The sequence below is a fragment of the Engystomops pustulosus genome, chromosome 3 (assembly GCF_040894005.1).
Source record: "Engystomops pustulosus chromosome 3, aEngPut4.maternal, whole genome shotgun sequence".
Classification (NCBI taxonomy): Eukaryota; Metazoa; Chordata; class Amphibia; order Anura; family Leptodactylidae; genus Engystomops; species Engystomops pustulosus.
The window spans coordinates 195733714-195757221 of NC_092413.1; the positions used below are offsets into that span (position 1 = coordinate 195733714).

General features: G+C 42.4%; 1 protein-coding gene across 2 annotated transcripts in view; it reads right to left on the reverse strand.

Moving 5' to 3' along the window:
- EIPR1 (EARP complex and GARP complex interacting protein 1) overlaps positions 1 to 23508 on the reverse strand; it is a 131965-nt gene that overhangs the window by 79694 nt on the left and 28763 nt on the right. For both annotated transcript variants that reach the window (XM_072143508.1, XM_072143509.1), the window contains 2 exons: positions 17118 to 17201; positions 13528 to 13660 (listed from right to left, as the gene is read on the reverse strand). In XM_072143508.1, the coding sequence (XP_071999609.1) occupies positions 13528 to 13660; positions 17118 to 17201 (217 nt within the window). The remainder of the gene's footprint in view (positions 1 to 13527; positions 13661 to 17117; positions 17202 to 23508) is intronic.

Sequence of the window (23508 nt, forward strand, 5' to 3'; positions counted from 1 at the left end):
GCCCCTGAGATTCCCATATATTCAACTTTATAGTTTTATCTGGTAACTAAGCATGGCTACATGGAGTCCAGGTGGGTGTGGCCTCCTCGGGCTGAATCCAGCAGCTCCTCTCCATCCCTATTGCTGTTTGCTGTTATAATGTCATGTGACCAGGGTGACATCATCGCCGGTCCTATAGCTTTTGTAGCATTAGGAACTGTACACAAGCGCATATTTTTTATGAAATCACAGCATATTTTATCACATGAAATCACAGCAGGCTGCATGCAGAGGAGTAGAAGTCCATGGAGGCTGCTGTGATTGTTTTATGTGGTCAGATATGTACATGGGGTATAGTTTTCATATTAAGTAGCTCAAGGACCTTTGATGATGTCACCCTGGTCACATGACATTAGGCCACGCCCCCATTTTTCCTAGTCACTCTAGACATGTCTGAATGTGGGCATTCGTTTTCAGTGGTTATACCACTAATTTGTAGCAGAGGAGCTTCACTCCTGAGCATTTCAACTAAAAGAGGGGTTGGGGTGCACAAGCCAAGCCGACAGGCCACAAGTAGCCTGTCAAGCCATGAGTTGTGGTCCGCACTGTGCTGACAGAGTCCAATGAACAATTTCATAACTGATGTAACATTACTGATGGAAGAATACATTGGTGCAGGAGGTTGGGTAGCAGTGAGTGCAGCTGAGAAGTTCTTATTGCTCCCAGGTCAACTCTGTGTCCTGATTCTGGTCGAGACCAGAACCCAGAGCGCAGCGCCTGCAGGAGGGGACCCAGGAGTGGTAAGTACTTGTGAGCTGTACTGCACCTCTCCCAGGTCCTCTCCTGCGCCTGCGCAGTTCTGCTCTGGGTCCTGATGCTGCCACATACAACCAGCACAGGAGGCAGAACAAAGCGGCAGATGGAGGAGAGTAGAAGCTTCAGTGTGGTGCAGGGAGATGATGGAGAGCCACTAGAGGAGAGGGACCTTATTTTCACTAAAGACAAGTTGCAGAAGCTTATAACACCTGCATTGTAAATATGCCTTTCTGATTATGTGTTTTAACTAATCAGACTTCCTGACACAAATCCTCTGTGTAGTTACAGGGGTTGGGATTTGGTTTGGATGCATTTCAAAATACAACTCATGGCTTGTCTGTGCTGCTCACTCCTCAGCTCTCAGCCCCTTTGTGCCCATGTACAGCTCCTCCCTCCACACAGATGTCAGCTCACCAGGCTGTGAGCTCTTTTCCTTTGAAGGAGCACAAAGGTGGGGGCTGAGCTCTAAAGAGTGAAAAGCACAGACAATTCACTTTTTTTTTTTTTTAAGTGCAGCCAAACCAAAGATGAACCCTTGATTCAAATATTTAAAACAGTACAACTTAAGCCATAACATAAGTGTAACATTTTATTATAAGTAAGACTTTCTTATATAAGTATTCCCAGAAGAAGTTTGTCACCCAGGTATTCCCAGTCTGTAAGTCAAGAAGTCAGAGACAATTTCACTTTTCGCTACATTGTAGTATTACTTGACATGTGTCAGAGACTATAGGTAACCATTATGATACTGGTAAAATCTTTATAACTATGGGCTTGTAGGTCAGATTCTACCGCTGAGGAATGATGTCTTGTCAGAGATTACATGTTAGAGGGACAGATTATAGAGAGAGTAAGGAGACATTAGCCTCAGGGGTGACACTATGACTCCTATTTGATAGTCATTCACCATCAGAACGCCACCTATGTCCAAAATCCATGCCCACGATTCACAGAAGTTTGTAAACACTACATTTATATGGCACCAATTTTAACTCTTACATCAAAACTTTTGTGATACATGACTTGGATGAAAATTCGGCTGGTATAGTTGCTTCTCAGGATTGCCAAACCCGAAGGGGCTAGTAGTGAAAAGTACCTGATCGGTGGGGTTTCAGCTGTTGGTACCCCAACCTTAATCTCAATAAGGCTCCTGTATCCCCAATTTGAATTACATGGCCAATGCTGCAACTTTTCAAAAGTAGGACATCAAGACGTACTAGAGGTGCAACTCTTATTCACTTCTAGAAGAGCTGTGCACAATGGAACAGCCGTATGTTGGGTGGTGCACCTCCCATCATACAGCTGTAAACAACATTTCACCACCGTTTCCCAACCCCAATACTCCAGCCTAAGACCACCCATTTTCCAGTAGAGAGCCTTATTAGCATAGCTTTAGGGTAGCTTCAGAACCCAATATGCTAAATAGCCTGCCATCAGATAGTCTAGCTCAGGAACAGTGGTGGATGGCTCAACTAAACTGTGAAATCTGGGACATATTGCTTTTCGTACCACAATGAGAAAGTATAGTCTATCCCACAGTGTGTCCACTGGCTGCTTCTCCAAGAATAATGTCCATCAGCCACAATAAGCCACGTGAATATCAGGGAACCTATTGCTCAGGCAAAGCAACATAAAGATCAAGACGAAAGGTCAGGAAACCAGTGGACTGAAGTACAACATCAGGAATAATCCAAGTGAATATCAGGGAACCTATTGCTCAAGGCAGCTCAACATAAAAATCAAGCAGGTCAGGAAAGCAAAGGACATTAGAACCAAGCCAAGTGAATATCAGGGAACCTTTTGCTCAAGGTAGTGCAACATAAAGATCAAGCAGGTCAGGGAAGCAGCGGACACTAGAGCAAAGTCAAGTGAATATCGGGGAACCTATTGCTCAAGGCAGTGCAACAGGTCAAGCAGGTCAGGGAAGCATTAGACATTATGTCCAAGCCAAATGAATATCAGGTAACCTATTGCTCCGGCAGTGCAACATAAAGATCAAACAGGTCAGGGAAGCAGAAGACATTGGGGCCAAGCCAAGTGAATATCAAGGAACCTATTGTTTCGGAAGCATTACATAGAGATCAAACAGAAGGTCAAGGTAGCAGCGGACTGAAATACAACATCAGGAACTATTACTAAGGAACTATTATCCTTAAATAGCAAGACTTGATGTCATCATCAACAGAGGCAGCCTGGTGTTGCATATCCACAGGGAGCATGGCACAAAAGGTACACAAAGGCACAACTTGCAACAGCTAGGAATGGTTGAGTAATGCACATTAATGAAAAGTAGCAGAGCAGTGAAGGATTTTCTGAAAAGACTTGAAACAAATGGCAGCCTGTCAGGACTGGAGAAGATGGTGCGGCAGGTGGTAAACATGACGCTGAGATGGTGCGTGATGGTTCAAAGAGATAATAGTACCCACTGCTGTCTTTTGGCAATTGAGGAAAATATATACAACGAATGGGAGGTATAGTCTACATGTCCAGGTCTACTACACACATCCACAATCCGCCCGAATATTTAGTGTGAAATAATATAATTACGGACATACTAACAAGTGTAAGGATAAGAACAATAATAGGAATCCTATGACAACCCACAGAGTCTAGGTATGTGCTTGAGCAGATTGCTGAGAGGCATAACACGACTTCAGAGGGCGAACAGCTATTCTTTGATTAAATCTTAAAAAGTGTGTGAACCTTTAATGAATGATGTTCAATCAACCCGAAACAAGGGGAAAACATAGGACCGATACATATTAGCCCCCAATGACAGCCCTTGAAATCCAAGTCTTACTAAAATATTCTCCTCTCCTGCTATAATTAATTTCTGCTTCTCAACAGGAGATGCCATCTCTATGATCCAGGCAATCTGGATTCCCATTAATTGGGGAACAGGTCTGAATGAATTCCTGACATTGTTTTTCTGGAGAGCAAATTCTAACACTGCGATATAATTACATACTGCTAGATTTGAAGATGAAATTACACGGGCGCTGTACAATATATTCCGATGTGGGAATTACGTGACTTCAAAAATCCCAATGTATCTGACACGTTGGCTAAATTTAGTCATCCAAGATCATCCATATTGCTAACTGCTGCTCCTATGGCTTGCTACCTCTACATAACTTGGCACAGCAGGTAGGTAAAAATAATAATACAAAAAAATGCACAAAACCCTATACTCAGCATTAGCACCCCTTCTCCGTTTCAATAACTCTTTGTCTCGAGCCAAATTTTCTCCATTTCAACCATTGACTTTGTAGATGAGCCCTTTGTGCAGCTCATTATATCAAATGCTTTTCAAAAAATCCACTTAAATTATATCCGTGGGTTCTCCTTTGTCTATCGGCTTGACAATATGTTCAAAGATCTCCAGTGGATATGTCAGTCGTGATCTCGCTTTCAGAAATTCTAACTTGTACATTTCTAGGTGTTTCAAAATTTTGATCCCTGTCAAGGTCTGTCCCGTCTTCCCTCCCTGACGCATGATATTACTGAGCTCATACCTGGCAGGTCTCACTAGTAGGCAGAGAATGAGTGTACGTGATAGAGATCCTAAAACGAGGCTCGAAAGATTTCTTTTATTTTTGTTGAGACTTCCCAAAAAAGAAGAAGATCAAATGACAATGACCCCTAACACCAATGTCGGTGATGGATAACCTATGACACGCTGAGATGTTTTTGCTGAAACACAACAAGCTGACGGCATCCGGAGGCAGGGCAACTATCCTGCTGACGGTGCGATCAGAATGGCGGCCAACTTACCAGTAAAACAAGAGTTCCCCCTAAATTGATTGCGGACTTGCACCCAGACAACGGTGTCCCACAGTTGCTGTGTAAGAAGCGGACTAAAGAAGGCAAGTGTGCTCCTCACACCAAGGCCATTATCTTAAAGGGAACCTGTAACCAGGAATCTTTGTTTACCCTCCCTCATGCCCCCTACAGACAATTAATAGCACATCCCCAAACAGTTTTTATAAAAATTATGTCCTCAAATTATAACTTATATTAAAATTTACCTGGCTCCCTGCCAGCTGTGTCCCTGGGGCATGTTTATCACGGAGCCCCTTCTCTGTAAAACACTCTTCTTCGTTCAGTTTGAAAATAAAATCTTTCCTCCTTCCAGTCACTGCTTTCCTCATCTTGCAGATAGCAGTGAAGAAAGCCGGATGCCACCACTGCTATCTGCGCATGCGCTGCATCGCCCAACAGTGAGCCAGACATGCAACCTCCATAGTGGGCTGCATACCTGGCTCAATGCCTAGCAGTCCTACAAGCAGGATAGTGCAAGGTTGCTTGGCAGTGAGAAGTGTATGCAACGTGCTATGGAGGTCGCGTGCATGGCTCACTGTCTAACAATACGGCGCATGTGTAGATAGCAGTGGGGAAGTTCCAGCTGTCACCACTACTATCTGCGAGACAAAGAAGTAGGCAGGGAAAGAAGTGACTAGGAGGAGGGTGAAGGCAGGGTGTTTACAGAGAAAGGGCGTGGGATGGGGTTCTATAATGAACACGCCCCAGAGACACAGCTGGCAGGGAGCCAGGTAAACTTTATAGAAGTTATAATTTCATCCAAAATGGACTTTAAAAAAAAAAAACTTTGTGGATGTGCTATTAATTGTCTGTGGGGGCATCGGGGAGGCTAAAAAATGCGTGCCTGACAAGTTCCCCTTTAAAGGGTACCGGTCAGGAAGGTATTTTTTACATGAAGACAGTTTCCAATAGTTACTGGTACATCGATTTAAAAATGCCTTTGTTTGCATTGCTTTGAATTGCTTGCAGAGGAGAGCTGATGTAAGATGGAGGATGAACCGGAGAGAGGATGAAGGAGGGCATTGAGTGAGGAAGAGGTTTTGAGGAGAAGTCGACTTGTGCCGTTTGAACTGCCCACCCCTGGGACTCACCACACACTGCTGGCAGGGAGCCAGTTGATGTTTGTCAATTAGTGTATTTGTTTAGATGCACGAAAAAGGATTTTTTTTAAATCAACATGCCAGAGGCTTTTAGAATCTGTCATCATGTAAAAAGGACCTCCTTCATGACAGGTTCCCTTTATCGCAGTTACCAAAATCTCACCTGCCGCCAGTGTACCCACCACAGATATGCCTCAGATATATATGGGGGGGGGGGGGACTTTTTGTTATTATAGCTCACAAAAATATGAATTATTCTTGAAGTGACACCACCCGAGTTATGCTCGGCTTTTACAAGTTATGACACACCAAAGTGCATTTGAAATCCTGTTATCATGTGGAACCTTAGTTAACTGCAACGCCAAGCCAGACTATAGGTAATGTCATTGAGGACAATCTTTTTGTTCTGCTTTTATTGATTTTTCTTTTTAATGCTACAGAAAAGTGCAGTAGAAACAGTAAAAATCCACAGTTGGATACAGGCATCTATACAAGTTCTATGTATACAATAGGAAGAAGAGTCAAGGATACTGTATGTAACGAGTAATAGCATACTACGTAATGGCTTGACAGAGGACAGGGTTTAAAAACAACAGATCTCTAACATAAGTAACCTTGAATGCAGTGTTAGTCGATTCAAATATACTGTAAGTGGTGAGAGTGCAAGCTACAAGCACTACCACATCAGGATAAGAAGAAAAAAACCTATAAAACTTTAAAAACTATTTAAAAAACGAAACTTCTACCCCTCCGATAGTTTCTTGTAGCATAACTGAAATCGGAAGTTGTGTAGACATCGAAAATGTCCCTGGATATTTTTACTGGCCCACTACAGATGTAATATATCATCTATGTAGCGCCATCAGCAGTTCAGAGTGGTAAAATATAGAAAGAACCCAAGTCTACAACACTAAGATTGTCCTTTTTACACTTTTTTGTGTTCCATTTTCCTAGTTGAAGTGAATCAAAACAATAAATTTGTTGTACGGAAAATACAACAAATACTGAGCACACCCTCTAAAAATTACAAAAAAAAGAAAAGAAGATAAAGGATGAAGGACTGGAAGATTAAAACAGAATGTGGAAAATAAAGCCCATCCCACTGACTAACCACTTACGTGCATTAAAATCCAATAACATTTACAGTCATATAACTCACAGGTTCTTAAAGGGAACATTTCACCAGGGACCTCATTTTCACTAAAGACAGGTTGCAGAAGCACATTACAGCTGGATTGCAAATATGTCATTCTGCCTTTTCTAGGTATTTGCATTGCAATATAATTGTATGTTCTAACTTACCTTGCATCCTGACAGAATCCTCTGGTGAGTCCCAGGGGTTGGGCTTTGGTTTGTATGTACTTTAAAAAACAACATGTGACTTGTCTGTGCTGCTCACTCTTCAGCTCTCAGCCCCCTCCCTTCTGCTCCTGTATAACTCTTCCCACCTGCTCCTTTACTCACGCAGGAACAGAGCTCACAGCCTGATGAGATGACATCAGTGGGGGAGGAAGAATTGTACAGGATCTAAAGAGTGAGGAGCACACTCACCTGTTTTTCTTTTAAATACATCCAAACCAAAGCAAATCCTGGGACTGGGATTACAATTATATTGTAATGCAAATGCTTACATAAGACATATATGCAATGCAGGTGTCATGGGCTTCTGCAACCTGTCTTTAGTGAAAATGAGGTCCTTCTTTTAGCTTCTTCTGCCCTTGTTTTTATATAAAAAATGCTTCAAAATGATGCAAATGAGCTCAGTAAACACCTATGAAGCCTGGTGCCCTTCAAGCTCATTTGCATGCCTTTTAAAGCCCTTTTTTTGTAAAAACCTGAGGTTTACAATCCTTCATCCTGGTGGTAGATTTACTTTAACACCTGGAATCATGGGAACCATCTAATATGGCAGGATTGCTTAATAAATAGATTAAGTTTTTGACATCTTCTGTAACAAGAGATGGGAATGCTTCATCGTATTTTTTTTTGTTCCTAGAGTATAGAATAAGCTGACAACAAACTCTAGAAGGACAGCTAGACGTCTGAAGGTTTACCTTGCCATCATCATGCAAACATTGTGAAAACTATAATATATCAGTTTAACAAAAGATTTTGCTATCACAGAGAATATGAACCAAGTAGTAAAGAAACAATATGATATCTAACCGATCTGTAAAATCTCATACCTGTGACAGCCCACTATTAAGCCACCAGCTCAGGACACGTTTATGAAGGCCTGGGAGAAGCCTACAATATTTTAATAATAGGGGTTTTGGGGCCAAGTCTGGAGTAAAATCCGTATCTATTGTACAGGTCCACAGTATTATGTGTGTCAAATGACTGAACAGAAAAACAGAGGCCTCTACCTAGGCCGGAAAATCAATGAAATGTTCTTCTTTTACCTTTTGGGACCTAGTATGAATAATAGGTTGGATAAGTCACATAAAAATGGGTCATAATATACAGTTTATAATTGTTGGTGCTGTATAGTATTGTGCTCCAACGCAAATGACACCACATCCTGGATATTAGGTAAGTAACAGTACCAATATACATCTATTAGTATATCAAGTACCGTATATTTCTTGATGTGTGAAGTGAAGCCTCCTGTCTTTTACCTCATCAGCCAGACATTCCTGACCATAAGATGGCTGCAGATGGAGGGTCATGTGATTTCTATATGTCCATGAACAATCACCCAACCAAAACCTGTTTGGGACCCCAAACCAACTATGGTTGAGGGTCCCAAATTGACTTTTTTAGTCTTTTACATGTCAAAAAAAAAAAAATTAAAAATAAATAAACTTTCAAACTTAAAGGGAACCTGTCATCAGAAATTGACCTAATAAACCAGTACCAATATGTTGTCTAGAAGCTTTACACTTTCCACACCATATTGAAAGGCCATCATAGTGTCTCTATCAACCCAAAATTAAAAATCAACTTTGAATTGAAATGTATATCGGTTGCATAAAGTCAAGGAGGCGGAGAGTTTATCACCGATTTCAATCTCTCCCTGACTCTGAACGGCTTGTCCCCTTGATTTTGCACTTTGCACCGGACTTCTGGAGATCTGGTTAGTGATGTCTCCGGGTGCAGGACCATTAATTACAGTGAAGGGGGATTTCTGAGACAGGGAAAGCTTGAATTCAGTGTTCAAGTCTCCCCCTCCATGACTTTATACAACCAATTTACATCTCACTTCAAAGTTGATTTTCTGGATGATGATGCCACCACACTGGACCATTATAGAAACAGGATCTGGAAGGTGTTTAGCTGCTTGACAACATCCTGGTAGTGGTTTAATAGGTCAATTTCTTCTGACAGGTTCCCTTTAACTAGATGCGAGTCTGATAAGGCACATCGGACTCTCATGAGAAGATCTTGCGCCAAAGCCACCTCTTGTGATTGGGACAGTATCCCAGCTTTACTGCGCATGAGCTGTACCTATGGTGTTTGCACAGTGAAGCTGCGGTGTAATGCACTTGCTAAAAAGTACAAGCACCGAGGGACAAGGGGAGTATTAAGTATGTTTTTTTTCGTTCACAAGGAAAAAAAAATCATAATGGGACACTAAACCACCAGTCCTAAGGACTTGTGGGTGGTTTAGTGTCCAAAATTGCCATGACGATATAATCTTATATTCATGAACACTATCATAAGGTCCTGGCAGGGCGATTGTTCATGGACAGTTAGAGATCAAATGACCCTTCATCTGCAGCCATTTTATGGACAGGAATATCTGGCTGATAAGGTAAAAGACAGGAGGCTTAATTTTACATATCAAGAAAGAGGAGAAAAACTTTTAATAGATGTACCGTATATACTCTGGCTGGCTTTATACTAAGGGGGCTGGCTGGCTGTGTACTACGGGGAATGGCTGTATACTACAGGGGTAGGCTGTATACTAAAGGGGGCTGGATGGCTGTATACTAGTGGGGGCTGGCTGGCTGTATACTAAAGGGGGCTGGCTGCCTGTATACTATAGGGGGCTGGCTGGCTATATAATAAAGGTGATGGCTGTATACTACTGGGGGAAGGTTGGCTGTATACTACAGGGTGCTGGCTATATACTACTGGGGGCTTGCTAGCTATATACTGGGAGGCTGTGACCAATGCATTTCCCACCCTCGGCTTATACTCGAGTCAATAGATTTTTCCAGTTTTTGGCAGTAAAATTGGGGGCCTCAGCTTATACTCGGGTCGGCTTATATTCCAGTATATAAGTCATATTGGTCAATTACCTTATATCTTGCCCCCCACACATTACAAAAATCATGCGGTAAAGTGGCCAACCCCTTTAAATATTTGTATTAGCAACTTCAAGATATTGCCATCAGAGGACATGAATATTGAACAAATGCTGTATAGTAGTTATAATAAATCCATACAAATGTTAACAAAAAATGAATTAAATATTTAAAATCTGAAATAATATTGCATCAAAGAAACATAAAAAATAAATGAAGACATGAATTTGGCCGGTGAAGGAATGCGTTACTACATATTGTGAATATTGTGCTTCCTGGTAACCCCCCAATATTACATGTACAGTCTTACAGAAGCACTTTTTTTGTTTCTCCTGGTTTGAGGCGTCGTCTGATTCTCATTGTTTAATTTCCTAAATACTCCGTTCTGGAATGATCTACAGTCCTTTTGGCATTTCACCTTCCTCAACTGAATAATTTATCCTAGTCAGTGGGATATTAAATCCAGCCTGCCTCATGAATACCTAGGTGAAATATTCTTTCAGGCTGTTGGCAAAATTGACCTCATCTGTCACAAAACTTCTTCGGCACTCGCTAGGGCCATCTCGCTCCTTGTCTACACCAAGAGTTTCCTCGTCATTATTCAGTGGCTATTCGAGGCTCTCATATAACCTTATTGGAAAGGAACGGATACAAACCCATTAAAAGCTCAAAGAGAATTCCTTATATTAAAAAGCTTGCCGACGTATTAAATAACGCAAAAATAAGAAATAAGAAATGATTGAAGTGTAAACTTTGCCTAAATAATACTTAAATTGGTAAATCTGTACATATAGTTACATATATACTCGAGTATAAGCCGAGACCCCTAATTTTACCATCAAAAACTGGGAAAACCTATTGACTCGAGTATAAGCCAAGGGTGGGAAATGCATTGGTCACAGACCCTCCAGTATGTAGCCAGCCTGCCCCCAGTAGTATACAGCCTGCCCCCAGTAGTATACAACTTGCCCCCAGTAGTATACAACTTGCCCCCAGTAGTATACAGCCTGCCCCCAGTAGTATACAGCACTGCCCCCAGTAGTATACAGCTTGCCCCCAGTAGTATACAGCTTGCCCCCAGCAGTATACAGCACTGCTACCAGTAGTATACAGCACTGCCCCCAGTAGTATACAGCACTGCCCCCAGTAGTATACAGCACTGCCCCCAGTAGTATACAGCCTGCCGCCAGTAGTATACAGCACTGCCGTCAGTAGTATACAGCCTGCCCCCAGTAGTATACAGCACTGCCCCCAGTAGTATACAGCCTGCCCCCAGTAGTATACAGCACTGCTCCCAGTAGTATACAGCACTGCCCCCAGTAGTATACAGCCTGCCCCCCAGTAGTATACAGCCTGCCCCCCAGTAGTATACAGCCTGCCCCCCAGTAGTATACAGTCTGCCGCCAGTAGTATACAGCACTGCCGCCAGTAGTATACAGCCTGCCCCCAGTAGTATACAGCACTGCCCCCAGCAGTATACAGCCTGCCGCCAGTAGTATACAGCACAGCCCCCAGTAGTATACAGCCTGCTCAGCATAAAAAAAAAAACAAAAAAAAAAAACTTATATACTCCGTGCCGGGCGCCGCCATTGTTCTTCCCCCGATGGCGCTTAGTATGATGCGCTGCTGCTGACGTCATACTATGCACCCCCCGGGCGAAAAACATGGCGGTGCCCGGCACGAAGTTAGAGAAGACAGAAGACGGACACGGAAGCCAGAAGAGGACCCGCGGGGGAGCATATGTATGTGTGTATTGACTCGTGTATAAGCCGAGGGGACGTTTTTCAGCACTTTTTTTGTGCTGAAAAACTCGGCTTATACACGAGTATATACGGTAGTTTATATGGTTGAAAAATGACACTTGTCCATCAAGTTCAACCAAGGAAGGGAAGGGATTGGAAGAGGAAGGGATTTAGGGGAAACAATTCTATATAAAATAACCATCAATGTTATTTAGGTGTAAAAGGGCATCTAGACCCTTCTTGAAGCTCTCTGCTGTCCCTGCTGTGACCAGCGCCTGAGGCAGACTATTCCACAGATTGACAGTTCTTACAGTAGAAGAAGCCTTATCGCTTCTGGTGACTAAGCCTTGCTTTCTCCCAATACAGATTTGATTTCAATTGGAACAACTTTCCACAATATTTTTTTGTGTGGGCCATTCATATATTTATAGAAAATAATTATACCCCATCTTAGTGGTCTCTTTCTGAGACTAAATAAATCTAGTTGTTTTAATCTTTCCTCATAACCGAGGCCCTCCATACCCCTTATCATTTTTGTTGCTCTGCATGCCTGCGTCCACAGGCACTTTCTGTCCAGCAGCAGCGTGTAGAGGAGACAGCAGCACCTCTTCAGATAGCAGAGCAGAGTGTGTCATTGTGTCTGATATCCATCTCATGACTCTTTTTCTAGTAGAATCTTCATGAAAGTGTAGCTAAACCCTGTCACAGGCACTGGTGTCAGTCATCGCCGCTGCAATAGTATTGTGTGTGCCGGCAGCCGGGACACACTCTGATGTCAGCAGCTGCAGAAGCCGACAGAGCTGTGCGCCGCACGGTCCTGCTTCTGACCGACAGCTGGAAAGTTAAGTTTAGAGTAACAAAGCGGGGGTCCGGCTCCATAAGGGGGCGGGGGTCTGGCTCCATAACTTCCATAACGGGGCGGGGGGTTGCCTATATACTGGGGCTCAGGGGCTGCTGGCTATATACTACTGGGGGCAGGCTCGCTATATACTACTGGGGGCAGGCTCACTATATACTACTGGGGGCAGGCTCGCTATATACTACTGGGGGCAGGCTCGCTATATTCTACTGGGGGCAGGTGGCTACATACTACAGGGGCTGGCTATATACTACTGGGGGGCTGCTGGCTACATACTACAGGGGTCAGGCTGGCTATATACTACTATCGGCTGGCTATATACTACTGGGGGCTTTCTGGCTATATACTGGGGGGCTGTGACCAATGCATTTCACACCCTTGGCCTATATTCGGGTCAATAGGTTATCCCAGTTTTTTGTGGTAAAATTAGGGGCTCGGCTTATACTTGGGTCGGCTTATACTCGAGTATATACAAGTATTTATGAGAAGAATCTGACTATAGTCAGAACATTTATGGTCATATCTAGGGGCAACCAAATTATAAACACCAGGACTGAGAGAGACAGTTTGGGATTATATCTGTGAAATGCTGTATTTTTGTTAATGACACTGAATAAGAGAATGTGTTATTTTGTTATCCTGACTACATTTAAGGAACTTGTCTTCACATGAATACACCTTAAAGGGGTTAAATAATACTGTACAGACATAAATCTTAACAATAATTTGTCAACTGACTGATCCATAGGTCTAAATATGCATACAAGCAATCTACCACCACTAGGGGCAGATGAATTGCTAATTTCTCATTATTATCATGATTATTATTTTTCTATTTATTATACAGCCATTTTTTTTTAGAGTTCCACAATTCGCTCATGTATACAGTTTAGGAATAATCCAAATTAATACAATTCATCATCTGCAGTTTCATTACAATGTAAATTAGATCGACTTACTCTTGCTGTAGCAGGTTGCGAGCACGTTTTTGTCTGCTGGGCTGGCGCAGATTTGCCAGATTTCCCCCGCATGGTGCAGTAGCACATTCTTATTGATGATATTATTCTCATCGTCAAAGTCTATAACGTGAATCTAGACATATGGAAGAATAAATTTATGAGCCTCCCCCATCAGAAAAAAAAAACACAAAGCAAAAAAACAAAACAGATGAACATAGAAAGTGAATTCATTAATTTGTACCAACTGGGAAAGTGATGAAAATGCATAAAAGAAATAACGTCTAACAATACATAAGAATTAAAGAGAGAAAAAAAAAAGTCAAATACAGGCGGTTCGCTACTTAAGAATACCCGACTTACAGACGACCCCTAGTTACAAACGGAACTCTGGATGTTGGTAATTTACTGTACTTTAGCCCTAGGCTACAATAATCAGCTAGAACGGTTATTACAGGCGTCTGTAATGAAGCTTTATTATTAATCCTGGTTCTTATGACAACCCAACATTATTAAAATTCAATTGTCACAGAGACCAAAATAAAGTTTGTCTGGAGTTACAATATAAAATATACAGTTCCGACTTACATACATACATAATTCAACTTAAGAACAAACCTACAGAACCGATCTTGTACGTAACCCGGGGACTGCCTGTACAACAAATCATCTGACGAGTAGAACAAAATATTGTACATTTATTGAATTTGTAAAGGTGCTGATAAAAGAATAAATGCAAACATCTCACTTTTTTTTTTTTATTCGAATGAACACATTGGGGCTCATTTACTAAGGGTCCCAATCTCTCATTTTCGTCGGGTTTCCGGAATTTTTCCAATTTGCCCCGGGATTTTGGCACACGCGATCGGATTGTGACGCATCGGTGCCGGCTTTCACGCGACAGAAATCGGGGGGACGTGGCCGCCGGAAAACCCGACGAATTCGGAAAAACCGCGGCATTTCAAAAAAAAATGTGTCACAAGAATATCACTCACATACACCGGATCGAAGCAGGTGAACTCCAACGGACTGAAGCGCAGCACCGACACCTGTTGGACATCGGGCGCACAACCTTAGTGAATACCGGCAGAACCCGAATCAGTGTCGGAGAACACGCCGCTGGATCACGGCTGGATCACGACTGGACCGGGGAAGTAAATCTGCCCCATGATGTTCTGTATCATCAGGAAATGTGGAAAATCTCTTAGGGTAGTGGTGGCAAAAGAGAAAACAAGAGCAAAAAATTCTTACTCTGCTCTGACTCTAAAGGGGCTGTGTGACTACCATTTTTGGCACCTGCGCGGGGGACCCGCCTCTGTCAGTCCATGGCCTCCACAGAACAATAGAGAAATTAGTGTCCTGTGGTCTGAAGGCATAAAGGATTGGCCAAAGCAGGTCCCAAGACGGAGCACTCCCTGTTGTCCACTTTCACAGGGATAGAATATCATTGCCAATGAAGGTTGAGTGGGAGGTAGAGATGAGCGGATCTGCTGTTCCCGATAGGTGGCGTGACCTAGACATATTGCCGGATTGGTGGCCAAACAGCAAGTTAATGCTCAAAGCAATTAGCAATGGCTATAATTGGCCAGAGGGAGTACCTGAACGGGAACGGCAGGTCCGCTCATCTCTAGTGGGAAGTTGTGGGTGATGAGAATAGGCATGGAACGGTACATCTTGAAGCCACTCACATGGAGCACAAAGTTGCTCATTTGCATACAGATAAAAATGGAAATGTCTCTACATTCTGGCCACAGATTCTCTTAAAGGAAACCAACCATTTAAAAATGCCCATTCTGACCCACAAATACCCTTAGACTGGTCAGGATGAGCTGATGGAGGAAAATGGCTTGAATAGTGCCAGAAACCGCTCGTTGTTACAGCAATTCTTATTTTATGCTAAGTAGCCATCGGCGGTGTCCCTCACACAGCTCGCACCGCGATCCGGCTGTAGCATAACTTTGCATGCACTTTGCTTGTGGCATCGCCGCTCCCTTCACCAATTTTTGCGCACTCGAGAGCCGCACACTAGCACATGTGCATCTTCATCTTAGATCGCACAGCGGCAGTCTTGCAGGGCGGATGTGCAAACTACCGCCGAAGCCTCCTAGTATCACGAGGCTTCCTACAGTAGATCGTTGAGGTTGAGTTTACATAAAAATACCTATGCTCGCCACTCCCACCAACGACACCAATGTTAATAAATCTTTTATTTCACTTGAACCCCTGACACCAATGTTTTAAATATATGCGTTAGTGTGTCCGAGAGCTCGGTGACGTCACTGGCTCTCAGGCACGCGAAAATCAGTGAAGAGAGCGGCGATGATGCACGCAAAGTGCGTGCACAGTTATGCTACAGCCGGATTGGGGTGCATGCTGTGTGAGGGACACAGAAGCATTGATGGCTAATTAGCATAATATAAGAATCGCTTTTACAACAAAAAGAGCGGTTTCTGGCACTATTCAAGCCATCTTCCTGCATCAGCTCATCCTGACCTGTCTAAAGGTATTTGTGGGTCAGAAAGGGCATTTTTAAATGGCAGGTCTAAATGGCGCATGTTTAATAAATAATGATAAGCAAAGGGGGTCTTCCGTCATTGTTAATCATTTGATTGAAGAGGCCAAAGCATTAGAGGATTATTACAACTGTTTCGGTGCAAACCATGTAGAGCGCTGTATTTGGTATTGCAGCTATGGTAATGCTATTCGTTTAATTGGAGTTTAACTGAGCCAGGGCCATGTGACAATAAAAGTTCTAAAATCTGTGTATGGCCAATGATTTTGACAGAATTGATCAGGAAGCTCTAGATTTAAAAAAAATGTCACAATTAAAGAATTTCTGTCACCAGAATTTTACGCCCCCAAACTAATGCCTAATTAAGGATTACAATTCCTTCCCATATCACCTAAAATTTGCTGTCAGTGAGACACTGTACCTTAATTACAGCCATTGTTCCTAAATATAAATGAGCATTCTTGACTCTTATCTCCTGCGTTTTACTCTTTTCCTCTCCCAGGCTGTCAGTGAACCTCTCCCCCTTATTTTGACTGACAGCTCAGCGTCTCTTATACATATAAAGCTCTATTTACTTGTAGGAAATGTTGTGTCTATTTGTTTACACAGTGCCTTCTGTTACATTCCTGTGATGTGACATCATCTAAGGTCCTATACCCTTTACATTTGCAAAATGTACCCCATGTTTATATCTGATCACATGAAATCACACCATGTCTCCATGGAGGGATGAAGCAAAGTAAAGTCCATAGAGGCTGCTGTGATTTCACGTGATCAGATACATACATCGGACCTTAGATGACATCACCCTGGTGACATGACATGAACTGCTGGATAGTAAGGAGACATGAGGCATGTGGAGTAGATGGGAGGGGCCGACCGAGCAGGCCATGCCCCCTCTGATTACAGGTATTTAAGATAAATTCGATTTATGGGAGTGGTTATAATAGAGAGGGAAACCATTTTTAGCTATAAGAATGGTGTCAATTAGTTAATAGGGCTCCATGGGAACCTGTCTCTAGCTATATTTGTGAAGAAGTGGTGAAAGGTTCCCTTTAAGTTCTGTGTTTAGTCAGCTGACCTGGTTATCGAATCGGAGAGATTGTGTCCCAACGAGAAATCGGATAGCATCTGTTTCTGCCGTCTGTGCAGTAAGAGCTCGGGCCTAAAAACAGGAAAGAAATAGTCAATATAACAAGTAAAGGACAGAAAATGCACAATGCATATAAGGGTTTTTTTTGCAGACAATAATCCATATTATGTGCATACCATAAACACATATAATGCGTGGTTTATGCATGTCATAGGACACTTTATATAATTCTGTTCAGATTCTGGATAGTTTGATTGGTCATGTGACCTCTTCTGGACCAGATTAGACTACTTCCTGTGATGTCATGTCCACAGCTGTGCAAGGATAGATGCTAATGATTTGGGGAGGAAGGTCCTCCTTGCACTCAAGGCTGCCGGCTGGGTGGGGTTGAACTGGAGCAAGTAGCATGTCAATTTTTCCCAGTGTCATAATGCAACAAGGCCATGAGAAAGGAAGAAGCTGACATGATGATACTTCAGGCTGTCTGGCATCAATGTGCAGCTTTGGCAGTATCTGCTTGATCCACATATGAATTGGGGTGAGTTGGAGTGAGTAGACGTACAGCTCCTGCTGGTACAGAGGAATGATGCAGTGATACTGACAGAGAAGCTTGGCTGCACACAGCCTGCTCTGCAATTCTTCATGGGAAATGTAGTTTTAGCATGTAAACACAGCAGGGATCATAGAAAAAGGTAAATAACATTTTTTTAATCAGAAATTATCTAAATGTGTGCTTGGATTCGTGATTTTCAAATGATTTAAAGCACCCTGAAACACAAACCCAGTGGCATATATTCACATTGCCACAGACAACCTGATATTGCGGCTTTTTTTTGGTTTTAATCTTTTTATTGTTTTATTTATAACAGGGATAAATACATTATATAGCCTTACATCACTCGGACAGGTCGAGTAGGCTCGTGCATGAATTTGCTCACACATGAGCTAAATATACGGCATATATATAATCGCACCGCATAGACGATTATTAACAGTTGGGTGGAGGGGTAAAAGGGGGAAGGGAGGTTCGGGGGGGGGGAGGACGACGTTGGGTGGGCAATGCTGAGATGGGTTTTTCTTGCAGTGAGGAGGATGTTACGTCTTCGGTGTCAAAGAAGAAGGGTATCCTTGAGCTGACTGCTTGAAATAATCTGGTCTGTGTTGGCATTCCACTTGATATTGCGGCTTTTAATGCAAACTTTTGCTGCGAAAATTAAGGACATCTTGTCGGAACCAAAAAGACAACATTTTAAGCCTATGAGTTCCATTTGGTGCCGGTGCCATCCTTGGTGTAAGATAAGGATTTGATTTGACCACTACACAGTGAATGGCGCAGTCTGGTTCCTGTTTCATTCTCTATTCATCAGCAGCTAAAAAACATCTATGATGGTGCTTGGTGTTGGACCATCGACATTCTGACATCTATCCCAATCTTTTAACTCATACAAACGGTTAAAAGGGGTTGGCCATTATTAAAAAAAACTTTACTAAGGCATGTACAAGACACACATATTGTACATATCATGGTAAAGAATGTATAAAGCTGCCAAAACTGGTGAGTTTCAGGACTTCCTCTGACGTCTTGTGTCCTGCTGCCCTCCGGAGGATGGAGAGGGCCATTCAGTCATTACTGTCCGTACGCCCTCTCTATTATAACAATTCTCATAGCATTGGTTGGACCCCCCATCCACCGGAAGGCACCAGGAAACTGGATGTCACAGGAAGTCCAGCAGCTTTACAGAAACTTTAGCAGGGTAAGTACTATGTGGGTGACCATATACCATAGTAATAGTTTTCAATAGTAGTCAACCCCTTTAAGTTAAAACTACAGGCGGTCCCCTACTTAAGAACACTCGACTTACATACGACCCCTAGTTACAAATGGACCTCTGGATATTAGTAATTTACTGTACTTTAGTCCTAGGCTACAATAATCAGCTGCAACAGTTATCACAGGTGTCTGTAATGAAGCCTTATTGTTAATCCTGGTTCTTATAACAATCCAAAATTTTTAAAATCCAATTGTCTCAGAGACCAAAAAAGTTCTGGCTGGGATTACAATGATAAAATATACAGTTCCGACTTACATACAAACTCAACTTAAGAACATACCAACAGACCCTATCTTGTATGTAACCCGGGGACTGACTGTATTGTTAATAAATCCACAGATGGTGAGGAATCATGTTGAAACTTAGTTTGAATTTTCCACAAGGTTTTTGAATTAGGTTTGGATAATGGTTTTAGGACCACTGTCCATAGTGCAACAGCAATGCAGAATCTGTAGAGGAATCCATACAAGTGTCACTTTTTAAGTGGGTTAAGCACTATGATTTTTATCTATACGAAATAAATAAAATTGCAAAAAATAAAAACTCTTCAAAAAAATCTATACAAAATAAATGCAGATTTTTACTATCTAATGGAGTGCTTTTCCAAGTTTGCGTTTTGGGCACCTGCTTTGGGGCGTAGTTCCGTGTACCTTTATTACTGTGGAGTGACAGGACTAATCAATGTCACATTTTACCGATTTTAAAAAAAATAAGTAAATAAAAATTTGTTTTAGCTTCTGAACATTGTACTAGTATTTGACACATAGAAAAAGAGAGAGGAGACAGATCAGAGATGAGATCCATGAGATGGATATAACCCACAGTGACACTCTGCTAACTCCGTTATAACACACAGTGAGTTCTGCTATAATCTTGTGGATTGTAGAGTAAATCTCTGCAAACTGCTGCTTGCCGGCAGGAAGTGTCTGTAAGTATCTATGTGTGAGCTTGTCTTATAATGGAGGGGGAGGGGCACACAGATCACACAGCATCGAGCAGACAGGAGAAGCAATTCATGAGAAGAATCTATTCTGCTTGACCATAAAAATCAGAAGATTTACGGTCGGATCCAGTGGCAACCGAAATTGTATATAGCGGGACTGATAACGGGGATTATAGGGTATCTGTGAAATGCTGTATTTTGGTTAATAACAGTGAATAAGAGAATGGGGGTCATTTACTAAGGGCCCTATTTGCATTTTCCCGACGTGTTACCCGAATATTTCCGATTTGCGCTGATTTTTCCTGAATTGCCCCAGGTTTTTTGGCGCACGCGATCGGATTGTGGCACATCGGCGCCGGCGTGCAAGCGACGGAAATGGGGGGGGGGGGGGCGTGGCCGAAAGAAAACACGACGGATTCGGAAAAACCGCCGCATTTTTAAAAAAAGAATTGTCGCTGGACACACACTTACCTGCACCCAGGGTAGGATCGTGAACTCTGGCGGACTTCAGTGAAGCAGCGACACCTGGTGGACGTTGGAGGAACTGCCTTAGAAAATCGCCGGAAGACCTGAATCCACCACAGAGAACGTGCCGCTGGATCACGAATGGACAGGGTAAGTAAATCTGCCCCAATGTGTTATTTTGTTATACTGCGTATATTAAAGAATCTTGTCTTTGTGGGAATACCCTTTTTCGTGTATATTTTGACTCTACCACTAGTGGGTGAGCTCTATCACCATCATCACCGCTCAGTACTGTACTTCCTATAAACCTGCCGCACCCATTATAAACAAGGATTTTATAAAGAAAACTTCTTCTCCTGCAGTAAAAAACGTTCTATTAAAAACTGATTAACCCCATTTTAATTGCTACTTCATGTAAATATACAGAGCTTGGCAACAATATAAGAAGAAACATACGCTCCATTACTGATGTTATTCCTACAATTAAAGATTTCGGCATAGAAAAACATAATCACAGGATGCAGGATTTTCGCGGCTCTCCAGAGAGTTACTTCCAATTTAATATTTCCCTTTGTAGTGGGTTTTCTTTTTTAGGTTTAATTAACAAACATTTCTCCAAACATCCCCAGTCTGACACCCCTCCTCCATCATACGCCTCCTTCATACAAGTTCTATTGGTAAATGCAACGCTGCTGAGGTTATAGAGCAAAGGAGGCAAGTAGACTATAGGGGAGTCTACCAGGTCATTCACAAGGGGATGTGCCAGCACAGGAAAGGGGTAGGGCAGTGGTGGCGAACCTATGGCACAGGTGCCAGAGGCGGCACTCGGAGCCCTCTCTGTGGGCACCCAAGCCATCACCCCGGAATAGAGTTCACCAGACAGGGCTCAAAGAATGCTGGCCCAACAATTCTTCCTGTACATGGGGACCCTGGAGAGAAGCTGCAATAGTCCAAATGTGCCCTCCTCCATTCAACTGTCATGGTTTACTCAGCAATAAATTGCTGCCTCAATTGCTGAGGCACTATAGAACTTTTCCTTAAATAAGTGGCGTTGGGTTGAAGTTTGGGCACTCGTGATCTAAAAGGTTTGCCATCACTGGGGTAGGGTTTAAAATCAATGACTTCCGACAACCGGTCACAAAATCCTATTGGTGTTCATATCAAGACAGACTAAGGGTAGCCATAGGAGCTGGCTATGAACTACACAAGCACGGAACAGGGGGTTTTATTAACAACATGGGCAACCACTTAAAGGTGGTCGTAAGCATTACATGAAAGCAAATGGAGTCATACAGTTTTTGGTTTAATGCTTGATGTTAAGGGGTCTGCCTTACAAGGCAAACAAGAGGCAACGTTTTCCTTATAGGTTAGCATATTTCCCAGAATCCTCCAGTGGAGCAGGAATGGATGTAACATATCTCCACATACCTGCAGAAACAGCTTTTAATGGCAACATATTGATGAACATGTACAATCACACCAATTAAATCCTGCATATTAAAATATACTTGCATTGCCCTGCCTCCTTGTTCCTGATTGACAGGCTATAATATTCTGCTGTAAATAGAGCTATGTTACTTCATTGGTCACTTCTGTGACCAGGATGACATCATCTAGGGTCCTGTTACATTTGCAACATCTATGTATATATCTGATCACATGAAATCACAGCAGTCTCCGTTTTCTAGCAATGTATAATTAAGCTTTTATTAGACAAAAGAAAAATAAATGAAAAAAACTGATGTATATTTCCCTAAAAAATAAGCCAGGGTTCCATAAGAAGTGATAATACAGTAACATATGTAAAATGCAAATAAAGAGAAGCTTGTAGCAAAATAGCTTCATATTCCTCTGCCTGATTGAAGAAGCACTTGTGTGTGGGTCCGTCTGCCAGGAGCTGATCTCGAGGGTTTTTGTCTTGCTGTTGGGAGTCCTCATGTTCAGCTGCTATTGACAGGGGGCCCTTAGTGGAAGTGTGGCTTCAAGGAACACTAAACAGAAGAGTTTACACTCAAGTCTGTGATGGGCCTCCGTAGTTAGTCCAGTGTCATCCAGTTCAGCGATTTACATTTCCCTCATTTGTCATCTATATTAAAGGTGTATGCACTGGTGGGACCACCTTGAGATCCAATTTATAAATGTTGAACACTCAAAAGTTATTCTGGACCTCTGATCCAATAACATGATGGTAAAGTATGCATGTGTTCAAGTAGGGAGAGGGAAGTGAGTGTTGTATTTTCTGTGAGAGAGAAACAACCAACATGACTGATCCTTCCTTCACTCAACATGTTTCATCAGAGAGAAAGTGGAGACACCACCAGTCCATCCGGAACTGGAAACTTTATTTGGCCCGTATTCTATATAACTTGGTACTGAACTTAAGTAAAGTACTTAATACAATTGGAAAATAAGGGTTCTCCTTACAGATGCCTTTGAGTCCACTTAAGCCAATTAAGGCCGCCTTGCAGGTGTGTGGAGACTTCTAGCCATTGATGCTCCACAAGGGGATTCTGGGAAATGTGCAAATACATTGTCCAGAATGGGAGAAGTAAACATTGCCTCTTAGCTACCTTGTAAGACAGCCCCCTTGAGGCTTTTGGGAAGCCTAATAACATGAAGCAGGATTAAAGCCAAACCAGTATATCTATTCTAGAAGGAACAGATTCTCAACTGTAGACAGCACTGTTTTGATGTGGCTGCATCTCTTCAGTACAGTGTAGGGAACTGGTTTAGCTGAGTAAGAGGCTTAAATATGTTAAGTGAGTAATAGCTACATTTACGGAGACTTTGCCAATTAAAGCGGCCTTGTATGCATGTGGAGGCTTATAGCAATTGATGCTCCAGTAGGGAATTTTGGGGAGACATGTAAATACATTTTCAAGGATGGGATAAGGAAAACATTGCCTATAGTAACCTTGCAAGGCAGCTCCCTTAACATCAAGCATGATTTTAAGAAAGCCTAATGGCATGATGCGGGATTAAAGCCAAACCAGTATATCCATTACAAAATGAACAGATTCCGAAATCTGATTTGCATATTTCCCAGAATACCCTAGTGGAGCATCAATGGTTCCAAGTTTCCACATCCCTACAAAGTGGCCTTAATTGGAGAAGCCTTCGTAAGGAGAACTCTTACTAC